Genomic DNA, 12,210 nt, shown 5'->3' on the forward strand with positions numbered 1-12,210 from the left:
GAGTGAACCTCTAAGAGCCAGCATACAGGGACAGATAAGGACCACTTCTTACAGGCGTCCATTTACACTATCAACTGACCCAGTAGGCTTCGGTTCAAAGGGCATACTAAATACTACATCAACTTCACCACTGCAGCTAAAGGCTGCCGAGCTAGAGACATGTCGCTGTTGACTGACGATCCTCAACATCCTGTGTTGGATTTAGCATGTGGCCAAGTCATTCTACTGTAGGTGAAAGGGGAGACTGTGATGTTGTCTAACTGTTAACTAGGACATTATGGCTAAGGGAACCAGTAGACTTCCTCAGTGGAATAAATCAACAGAAAACCTTCCATTCTATTCTCTCACATAGCCCAATTTTACAGGAACAGTAGGAGGAACAAATCAGGTGGGGATTTAGCTTGAGTTGAGTTGGGAAAGACCAGGAGTCCTTACCTCATTAATAACATATAGATGTACGGGCTACCTGACTCAGGGATGGAGAACTCTGGCGATCCCTTCCATCTCCACTGAGTTGGGGAGACCTGCTTTTAATTTTGTTGTACCTTACACGTGGAATGTTCTACAATACACTTTAACATGGGAGGAATTGGTGCCTCTAGGGCAGGCCTGAGCAATTCCAGTCCTCGGGGGCCTGATGTGTCACACTTTTCCCCCAGCCAACACACCTGACTCCAATAATAAAGATCTTCAGTTTAGAATGCAATTAGTTTAAATCAGCTGTGTTTCCCAGGGATGGGGGAAAGTGTGACACCAATCAGGCTCCCGAGGACTGGGATTGCCCAGGCCTGCTCTAGGGCCTTTCAGGCAGTTGTTAGGGGACCTTTTTACTGGAGAATGTGTCAGTTTACTTAACGTGTATTGTTGTGTATATGAATGTGACGTTTAAGGTGCATATTGTATTTTGATGTGTATTGTTGTGCTATACAAGGCTCATCTGTTAAATAGACCTTGGTCTCAACATCGACTCCCTGTCAAAATAAATGCTAAATAAAAATGTAGTGCTTAATGTTTTTAATCAATAATTCAAAACTGAATTTAGTCTTAAATTGGTAAGGCATTTGATAAGAATGAGAAGTGCAAATATAAGAGGCGCATTACTGCAAATTTACAGATGTAGGATCTTAATTTGAGCCAGAAAATAATCCGTCAGTAATAGGAAATGTGAATTATTATGCGGATTATAACATTAACCTGCTGTCAAAATAAATGTAAAAAAACCCAGTCAACATCATGCTCCACTTGCTCTGCCATCACTAGTGGAAACAAAGAGATCTGCTCGGTACAGTAACACATCGGATGGCGATGATGATGCGCATCTCCTCAGTGATAAATTGCAATGTCTACCTGAAAGCTATTTAACATGCAGCTACATTTCTCATGTCACATTTACGTTCAGTGTGCAGTGTACTCTACAGACATGGTAGGATCAGCTGTATTTAGGAATGGGTTTCAATATTTCATTATTAAAGGAAGTTACAACCAAGGACAAGCGGGAACATTCCACTGACCAAGGCAAGGCCAGCTTGTCTCGTATATCATTATGGATTTGACTGTTTTTAATCCACTGTGAATTCATTCAATTGAAGGTCTCAGACAACCAAATGTAATTTGAGTTGATAAAGGTCAAGGGTCAGTGTGGTATGTGGTAGCAATACATGGGCTCCAGTTAGGTTTTCAGATGAACACAGATTAAAAACATGGAACAGTTAAAAAGAACATACAAGGCTCGACAGATGCGTTGTGCAACCACAACACCTCGGAAACAAATACAGACATCCAGCAGTATATGAGTGTTAATTATGAAAATATAAATTCAGAAATACTTTCAAATGAACATTCCACTCTGGCACTTGAATATCCATTATTGGCTAATGTATTGTTCATGACAGGCACAGAGAAATGACGTCGTCTTCCTTGTCTGTCTCCGTCTGTCTGAGAGAGTGCAAACTTCAGTGATGGAACAATAACATCAGTCCCCGTTGAGGGATCCCTCCCTCTTCTCTCTTTGCCCCAGCGTCATTCTCTCTGAGAAGGAAGTAGAACAATCCTAAACTCAGTTCATGTCTCTCCTTCACCTTTGCCTCTTCTCCCTCCTGAGGGCCCACACCCCATGCTAGGGTCCCTGGGGGCCACTGGGAACAGCTGGGCTGACTTGGCATGGGGGGGCCTGTCTCTCCTGCCTTCCTCAGCTCCTGGTCAGTCCGCATGGCGGTGAATAGCTGGAGCCGAGGGGCGAGCACGTGCATCCCCCTCTGTGGGGGACAGAAGGGTCAGGTTGGGGTGGTGTCTCTGTCCTCGTGTCTACGGCCGTGCTGAGGCTACCTGGTGTGGAGCAGCTCCTCCCTGAGCCAGCTGGGCAGAGGCTGGCCCATCTTATAGAGCAGCTTGGACAACTCTATGTTGTTGTCCCTGTAGTGCTCCCTAAGGAAGGAGCGAGACTGCCACAGGATGAAAGAGAAAGAGTGTGTCAGATATAGGGCACATAGTTACAAGAAAATGTTAAATAAACATACATTGTTCATAGCTCCCACCCTAGATACAGCAGTTGCCCATTTAGTTAGGGGTTCATCTGCGAAGCTGGGTCAAACCCTACGGTATTTGTAGCCATTGGTTATTTTCTTCTGACGATTTGGTGAAATAAAATTCTTATTCCCGTGAGATGGTCGGGCCTTGGAGGTTGCAACCTTGCATCATGGTAAAAGCCAATTGGCCACACCTCTCATTCAATGCTAATTGGCCACATGGTGGCGCTATAACAAGTGACTGAAAATGCTGACTTTGAAAGATCACACCCCTCTCCCCGTTTGAGCTAGTCCTGAAATTCAGTACATAGGTCTCTGTCCTCACAAGGAACACATTTGCCATGTATCTGCACAAAACTTGATACACGGCCAAGGTCTCACAATGCATCTTTTTCCAGACTAGCATCATAAACAACATGGCCACTACGGACTAATAAACATTCAAGTGGGCGTGACCTGGCACGTGACCTGGCATATAAATGCATATCAATCAGACAGTTATTGAATTAATCAGATTCACCAAATGGTGGTGCTATAACGGGCACATATTCATATCTCTTGATCTGTTGGACTCATGGAGTCATGGAATTTGACACATGCTCAGGGCTGCGACTCTAGCTAACCTGTAGAGGATGGTTCAGTTTGGCCTCACGGGGGTGATATTGGACAGGAAAAAACATTAATGCAAGCTCATTGGCTTATGTTGTTTGAATTAAGAGTGTTAAAAGACGTGGGTCTATAGATGCTTACATACTAAATATGGTGCCAATCGGTTAAGCGGTTCCGGAATAGAAGACATTTAAAAGGTGTCAACATAAAAATGGTACATAATCCATCAAAAGCATACTGTGTGATCTGTGATTTTGAGTTCTGTACAGAAGTAGCTTGTCCAATATCTCCTGATGGTGGCACTGGGCGGCCAAAGCTTGAACCCCTAGATATGGGGCGGCAGATAGCCTAGCTGTTAAGAGTGTTGGGCCAGTAACAAAGTTTGCTGGCTCAAATCCCCAAGTCGACTAGGTGAAACATCTGTCAATGTGCCCTTGAGCAATACACTTAACCCTAAGTCGCTCTGGTTGAGTGCCTGCTAAATGACTCAAAGGTACATGTATATGGCTGCTTACAGCTAGTTTTGGTAACCATATTCAATGTTATGATGAGTATTTAACTTTTATGCCCAGGGAACAACATCACATTTAATGTTACATGACCTTTAGTTAACTTCGTGTGCAGAGAGAGCTTTAGTCCAGACTACTGAGTAACTCAGGCAGAGGGCACTGCAGCTCTGCGGGTCTCATGAGCCCTGTCATCCCAGCTAATTACCCCCGAGGTGTCTGTGCCAACACAGTCAAGGTAACTTCAAGGACCTGAGTTCAGTGCCCACCGTGTCCCCCTCAACACCCCTCTCCTCTCTATGGTTGCTCCTTAGACACTACCAGATCCGGTGGATTTCCATGCCCATCCTGAGAAGAGCTGAGCGGAGGCTGTCACAGACAGACAGGCAAGGAGACCATAAAGCACCACTGACTAGAGTAGGAAATACTTCTATAACATCTATTCTAGGAGAGACAATTCAACTATATAAATATTTAAAAAAACTTGCTTATCAAGGTAACAACATTTTATGTTGAATAATTTAATATGTTTTTAAGTTGAGGGCAAGACAGACATTTTTGAGGTTTGTGTACATGGTTCATGGTAACTTACATCTGTGTCCATGTCGGGGTATCTCCGTCCTTTACTCTTGCCCAGACATTTGGTCTTTCCTCCGTCTAACAACTGGCACCAGAACCCTTTTTTGGGATCAAACCTGGAACAGAGGAACAAACAATGGAGGTAGGCAAGTCAAAATGTTTAAATTAACGCTCATCAACCTAATTAAAAGGGAACATCCGGAACAGATGGTTTGCGACTCTTCGTGTTTAGAGAAGAGACACGGCGACAAAACCATATCCATTGTCCACAGGGGGATGTGGCTGACAGATGTTGCTGTTTACTGCAGTCTGGCTGGGTGATTATGTGGTCAAGCATCAGAGGCAGAAACAGATATGGGGGGGGACAGGGGGAAGCAGAAGAAAGGGAATAGGTTGGCATGGTAATGTCGAAGCGATGGTAATCCCTCCAAAAGAGAACCAAGCACCTCCGCTCCGATTGAAAAGATAAGGTTCCTTCACAATCACAGCGGTGTTGAACAGCTCAATGCTTTAAAGCAGCGATGGGCAACGGGAGGCCACCTTTTGAAGAAGCCTCGGATGAATTTCAAACAATTTAAATGTTTTATTTAAAATGTTTTAGCAACTCAGTTGGAGTCTCAACTTCATGTTGAGAGTTAGAATAGTAGAATACACACACAAGGTGCAATTTAGAAATGTGGTTGTGCATCAGTAGTTTTTCTCTTACGTAATTCACAGATAGTCAATTAGCCCCTATCAGCAGAAAAACATGTAGTTGCTAAGTTAGTTTAGCAGCCAGCTTTCTAAACTAAAACGCTAGAATCATCAGCTGGGGGACCAAACATTTCTCTCCACCCTATGTCAAAATGTTTAGAATGACAGAAAACTTGCTTTAAAACTGCCACATTTTCTCTACACCACATGGCAAAAATGGTTTTGATCACAATGTGGTGGATGTAGGTACGCAGACCCGCGAGCAACTGCGGACCGTCATGATGAGTTCAGATTCTTTGTGGCCCCCACACCCATCAAAGTCACCCATCCCTGCTTTTAAGGCCCAGTGCAGTCAAAAAAAAGCCCTTAGTGTAAGAGCCGGTTGAAAACAACTGCCTGACATCACCATGTGGTAAATTACACTGACAAAAATAAACGCAACATGCAACAATTTCAAAGATTTTACTGAGTTACAGTTCATATAAGGAAATCAGCCAATTGAAATACATTCATTTGGCCCTTATCTATAGATTTCGCATGACTGGGAATACATATCTGCTGGTCACCAATATCTTTTAAAATAATAATAAAAAAAGTAGGGGCGTGGATCAGAAGACCAGTCAGTATCTGGTGTGACCACCATTTGGCTCATGCAGGGCGACATCTCCTTCACATAAAGTTGATCAGGCTGTTGATTGTGGCCTGTGGAATGTTGTCCCACTCCTCTTCAATGGCCGTGCAAAGTTGCTGGGATATTGGAGGCAACTGGAACACACTGTCGTACACATCAATCCAGAGCATCCCAAACATGCTCAGTGGGTGACTGGTCTGGTGAGTATGCAGGCCATGGATGAACTGGGACATTTTCAAATAAGCTTTTTGTGCATATGTAACATTTCTGGGTTATTTTATTTCAGCTCATGAAACATGGGACCAACACTTTACATTTTTGTTCATTATCATTATCAATAATACCTCACAATAAGGTGCATAGTGTTCGATTTGCCTGTTGGTGGGCAAGGAGATGCCCAGCTCTGCTAAAACCATGAATAACTGTGCCGGGATAATTAAATAAATATGAACTGTTTGGTTGTAATATCATCACCTCTTGAAGAGCATAGTCTGAATAATCTCTCATTTGTAGTTCTATGCCAAACAATTGCTCACATTTAGATCTATCATCAGATTTATAGAGCAAGTAAATGCATGCTTTTCTTCATCATGAACATAAATTGAACATGTCATTTCAGATACGTGATGGTCAAGGTGAAGGAAAAAGGAAACCGCACACTGCTCTTGATAGTATCACTGATCTTTAATTAGCGTACGTATTGGCCTCGGCCTTCGTCAGAGATTTTGTACGTTTAAAAAGAAAAATAGCACCCTTATGTAGACCTAGCCCCGCCCACATCTGTTCCACGCATCGAAAGGGGTTGGAGGCGAAGGAAAAACAAATAAGTGCTACCAAATATAACAATATGCATTTCATAAATATTCAAATAAAGTGTGTAAATAAGACGTATTAAACACGTCTGTAAAACCACATTGAGGACATAAACCTACCGAGCAAGTATTCATTAATCATTGGGTACATCGTACGAAAAACGGAGTAATCTTAAATAGGGGCATAATTTATGTTCAAATTCACAACATAACATACATTTCATCATTAATGTATCATTAATAGATTTCATCATTCATCATCAAGTCCTTTAGGAAATAATGTCTGGAGGGTTGTAGCTCTTATTGCGGGACTCTGAAACTGTGAATTGAGACACATTTATTGTCAACCTGTGTATTGAACACTATTCAGGAGGAAAAACAATAGTGCGTGGATGTTTTGGAGTCTGATAACTCTGAGGATCACTTTCAAAGATGTACTTGTATTTTGAAGGCAAACTGTAAATTCCACTATTGTGCCTAATCCTTATTGTGGCTAGCTTCACAACACAGATGAAGCTAGCTGGCTGCCTATAATGTTAGCTTTGGGCAACAGGGTTAAGTAGCTGGCGAGCTATTTATTTTCATGAACTCAAGTTCAATTTCAATAGACGAACAACAAGTGGCTAACTAGCTAATACGCACAACGATTCCTAAATCATTGCTGAGAATAATGAAAATGACTGCAGTTTCTACTGGTCATTGTTTTCAGGCTGCTTGTATTGGTGCTAGCTAGGTACCAAGCTAAAGCTCAGAAATTACAGAGTACGGTTGATTGTCAAGGGCAATTAATTCCATTATTTTGGCGTTAATGGATTTTGCCTTTGAGTTGTCTCGCTGAAATGTTCTTACTCTTTTAAATGACTGCTCCACTTGTTGACTGCTCGATCCACACAGCAGACATTGTGGGCTAGATTAGGAATGCTGTGTTGCACAACATTTTACATGGCGTCATTACATCATGTACCTGTGTTATATAGGTATGTACGTCAGCTTTGATATCGGTTTTGCACATCGGCATTAAAACTAGACATCGGGGCCAATACCGATGTTGGCATTCTTAGCTAATATCGTCCGATTCCGATATGTTCACCGATATATCGTGCATCCCTACTGATGCCAGAGCTAAATGTGGAATAATCATAAATGTGTAGTTCTGACTTTGCTCTTTGAGAGGTGATGATATTAAAACAAAACAGTTAGCTATAACATTTATTTAACAATTCCTTTAAAACGGAGCGTAGTTCAAATTTGATTTGTCACATGCACAAAAGTTGTCATTGGTTTTAGCGGAGCTGGGGGGGGGGGTGTCTCCTTGTCCCCCAGCAGCCAGATCGAACCCTCTGCACCATATTGTGACATTTGATTGATAATGACCTATAAGAAAGAGTTCCAAAACTCTGCCAATAAAAGCACATTTTTTTGTTTTCCCCTCCCCACTCAGACCACTCTCAGACAGTCCTAGAAGAATTACTGCTTGAGAAATTATCCTTTGCTAAGAAGCTATTTCTTTTTGACCATTTTAATTGTAAGAAACTTAATTGTTACAGCGAATTGATTTAATAGAGATAAAAAAGGCTGCATTGTACTATTTATACGCTTTAATGTTACATGTCAAACAGCCTTCATTTGCCATGTGTTTTCTACAAAAGTGATGTTGGCTCTAGTCTATAGTGTTTAGCAGGCCTAATAAGACACTTACGCTAGAATATTGTGGTAGTTCAGTGTGTTTGTCAGCTCAAGGAACTTCTGGATCTTGTCCATCACTGCAGCAGGCTCTGTCCTCAGCACCTGACCATCCAGAACCAGGATCTGAGGAACCACAGTTACAATACCACAGTAGGTCAGATAGACTCGCTGAGCGGTCTCAAATTCAAATACCAGCAACAACCTATACACACACCCACTGTACCAACCATGTACATATAGACACAGACTGAATACATCAATGTTTGTTTACATTTAAACCATATGCTTATGAACAAATCTGCAAACACATAAGCATGAACATGCACACATGGGACCAAGATGACCAAACCTACCTGGCTGATGTGGTAGTGGCTAAGCCAGCGGTCCAGGTGGGTGGCGTAGAACCCCGGCACCAGACAGCGGTTCTGGAGCACCCGCAGCTTGATGGGGGCGTCATGGCCAGCAGTGATGACATCATGGAAAGTATACTTCAGGGCGACTGAGTCATCATGGGCACGTTGGTGCTGAGGGCAGAGCAGACAGATATGACAGCCAGTTTAATCCAGTGCCCTTGCAGACGCCATTCCAACTGATTTCTCACTCCTACATACCGGTACATCACCTATTTCTCCACCAGGATATTAGCTACTTCATTTCCAAGTTCAAGTGAAATCAGCAGTACAGCTGACCTGGAAAAGGAGTGATGCTACCCTCAAGACACCCACAGCATTTCACCCAATTGCTATCCCTATAATATAGTCTGGTGTTGGAAATGGAACAGTGGGAAGAGGTTTAACTCGGAGGGAGGGAGGCTCACCTGGTACCATGAGTATGCCCTGTCTGCAGGGTTGATGAGGATGGTGATTATTTTGGCCTTGGGCAGAAGGGCAGCCGCCCGCCGTGCAGCCACCTCCGAGTCAAAGTAGTTGGCGCTCTTCTCATAGTAAAAGTCTGAGCTGGTGTTGGAGGGTAGTGGAAAGTACTCCATGTACCTGTCAATCATAACACACAGACAGACCGGGTTTAAACATTAGGAACACCTGCTATTTACAAAATACTGACTGACCAGGTGAATGCTACGATCCCTTATTTATGTCACTTGTAAAATCCACTTCAAATCAGTGTAGATGAAGGGGAGAAGACAGTTTAAAGAAGGATTTTTAGGGGCCACCTGAGCGGCGCATCACAGTGCTAGAAGCTTCACTACAGATCAGGGTTCGATCCTGGGCTGTGTTGCAGCTGGCTGCGACAGGGAAACCCATGAGACGGCGTAGTGTCGTTCGGGTTAGGGGAGGGTTTCGCAGGTATGGTAGTAGGGGCCAAGCGCATCTACTATGTCTATGAAAGGGTGCATTAACTGCCACCTGCAGTGTGTTGTCTGAACAGGTATAAAACAAAGGTTGGTTATTAACGGCCACCTGCAGTGTGTTGTCTGAACAGGTATAAAACAAAGGTTGGTTATTAACGTTGTCTGAACAGGTATAAAACAAAGGTTGGTGATTAACTGCCACCTGCAGTGTGTTGTCTGAACAGGTATAAAACAAAGGTTGGTTATTAACGGCTGCAGTGTGTTGTCTGAACAGGTATAAAACAAAGGTTGGTGATTAACTGCCACCTGCAGTGTGTTGTCTGAACAGGTATAAAACAAAGGTTGGTTATTAACGGCCACCTGCAGTGTGTTGTCTGAACAGGTATAAAACAAAGGTTGGTTATTAACGGCCACCTGCAGTGTGTTGTCTGAACAGGTATAAAACAAAGGTTGGTGATTAACTGCCACCTGCAGTGTGTTGTCTGAACAGGTATAAAACAAAGGTTGGTGATTAACTGCCACCTGCAGTGTGTTGTCTGAACAGGTATAAAACAAAGGTTGGTTATTAACGGCCACCTGCAGTGTGTTGTCTGAACAGGTATAAAACAAAGGTTGGTGATTAACTGCCACCTGCAGTGTGTTGTCTGAACAGGTATAAAACAAAGGTTGGTTATTAACGGCCACCTGCAGTGTGTTGTCTGAACAGGTATAAAACAAAGGTTGGTGATTAACGTCCACCTGCAGTGTGTTGTCTGAACAGGTATAAAACAAAGGTTGGTGATTAACTGCCACCTGGAGTTATGGAATGTTTGCTCAGGAGTATAATTCATCGGCTGAGCTCTTCTGATGACTTGGACTGAATGATGTGATTCTTCCTTAACTCCTAGGAAGTCCCACACAGTTGACTGCTTCAAAAATGGTGAAAGTGCCCAATGATAAAAAAGGTTTTGGGCATTAGAGCTGTCTATCTAAAAGTCTTTGAATACATAACAAATACCAATGTCCTACCTAGGGCTGTGGTGCTCATGACATTTTGTCAGCGGGTGATTGTCAAGGAAATAAACTGCCAGTCTCACGGTAATTGACCGTTAATTAACATTTAGCATCTGCTTGATACACGCATAGCCTACAAGCCACTGATGCAGACTTTTGGAACATTTACATTTTAAAAAGTCTAATAAATTCATGTAATATAGCCCACACCATCACATTAAATATATTTATTTTACACAGGTCTAAAGAAACATGATAAGAAGAAAATGTAGTCTATTTCAGAAGAACATATTTGCTTAGAATTCTGTGGCATTTCATAGTATGAAGAATACGATTGAACATAGCATAATAAAGTAGAAAGGCTATTTTCTTTAAACTATTTGAGGGAGTGCGCACAGTACATTTTATGGTATTTCTTTCCTTCTTAATGAATTTGAGCCAATCAGTTGTGTTGCGACAAGGTAGAAGAAATCCCTATTTGGTCAAATAAAAAGTCCATATAACGGCAAGAACAGCTCAAATAAGCATTCTATTCTGTGTTGAGCGGTTATCAAAGAAACAAGTTCTCCTATATGTTTCATTTAGAGTTATGTAACTTTGGTTGTGAAATAAATGTTAGGCTATATGTTTAGATTTTTAATACATTCTAAGGCTGCATGATGATGATTTGAAAAAAGTTGTATGAAAGGCATGAGCTTTGCTTTGTTCATTTTTGCGCAGGCTGTACACACTTCATCAGCCTCCCGTTCACAATTTGACAAGCACTTGATAATGCCTTGAATTACCCGGCTGCATGTGGTCATAATGCCCCCTGAAAAAAATCCATGCCTGTTGTGGCCAGTGGCCGTTGTGCCCTTGGGCTGAATATAATAAGTAGAACTCCCGGCTGCGTGTCGAAGCACCTCTCACTCACATGGCTCTTCGTCACGTGATCGGGTCTTTCTCACAGGCTACAAGTGAAGAGCGAAACATCGGAGATGCAACTGCGCGGGTCCTTATCCAATTCCGAGGCGCATGTTGAGGATATTGGAAGAACTCTCCACATTTATTTTCGTCAGCCAATAAGATGAGTAGGCCTAACAAACAGCAAAAGCACTAGCCTATGTCAATCTACTATCCCTCGTAGTACAAAAAAAGTTTACCTATTCTATTCTGTACGACAAATAAATCTTCCAGTTGCGGGATGCGATAGATCCCAAATAAACACAGCCACTAGCAAAACAATAACCTTTTTTAAGCAATGAGCATGATGCAACAGATGAGAACACTTAGTTGATCAACATTTTAAGCTATTAGGCTATTTCTTCACATTATAAGCCCAGCAACGTGCACACAGCTGTAGGCTATAAGCACAAATGTTCCATTAGCAGGAAAATATTCTCAAAAGTGACCACAAATGCGATTATGCATGTAATGCTTTTATTACAAAGGTGGCTCTAAACCCCTTGTAAAGCGGATTAATGTGCTTCATTTTAAGACGTTATTTGGCCACTTCAGTTGTGATACAAACCTTATCAAAACATATAGGCCTATGGGCAAGACAACATGGGGTGTGAGACTGATTCGAAAACATTTGGGTGGGGGGAAAGCATGTGCCGTTTCTTGCCTTATGCTTGGCATCATTCACAAGTTATAATATATCATTCACAAGTGATAGGATAATAGTCCCCCATCACACTATTCTTGATATAATATTGTCTTTAAATATACTAAATAATATACAGTACCGGTCAAAAGTTTGGACAAGCCTACTCATTCAAGGGTTTTTCTTTATTTTTTTTTACAATTTTCTACATTGTAGAATAATAGTGAAGACATCAAAACTATGAAACATATGGAATCATGTAGTAATCAAAATGTGTTAAAT

General features: G+C 42.1%; 1 protein-coding gene across 3 annotated transcripts in view; it reads right to left on the reverse strand.

Moving 5' to 3' along the window:
* Positions 1-12,210, reverse strand: part of LOC115101485 (bifunctional heparan sulfate N-deacetylase/N-sulfotransferase 1-like) — a 143,693-nt gene that overhangs the window by 1,025 nt on the left and 130,458 nt on the right. For 2 of the 3 annotated variants that reach the window (XM_029620999.2, XM_029620997.2), the window contains exons 12-16: positions 8,859-9,033; positions 8,395-8,565; positions 8,055-8,164; positions 4,233-4,335; positions 1-2,441 (exon numbers count right to left, since the gene is read on the reverse strand). The exon at positions 1-2,441 is cut by the window's left edge and continues 1,025 nt beyond it. In XM_029620999.2, coding sequence (XP_029476859.1) covers positions 2,322-2,441; positions 4,233-4,335; positions 8,055-8,164; positions 8,395-8,565; positions 8,859-9,033 — 679 coding nt within the window. In that variant the 3' untranslated portion in view covers positions 1-2,321. The other variant, XM_029621001.2, reaches the window with a different exon arrangement.

This window comes from Oncorhynchus nerka, linkage group LG19, assembly GCF_034236695.1.
Source record: "Oncorhynchus nerka isolate Pitt River linkage group LG19, Oner_Uvic_2.0, whole genome shotgun sequence".
Classification (NCBI taxonomy): Eukaryota; Metazoa; Chordata; class Actinopteri; order Salmoniformes; family Salmonidae; genus Oncorhynchus; species Oncorhynchus nerka.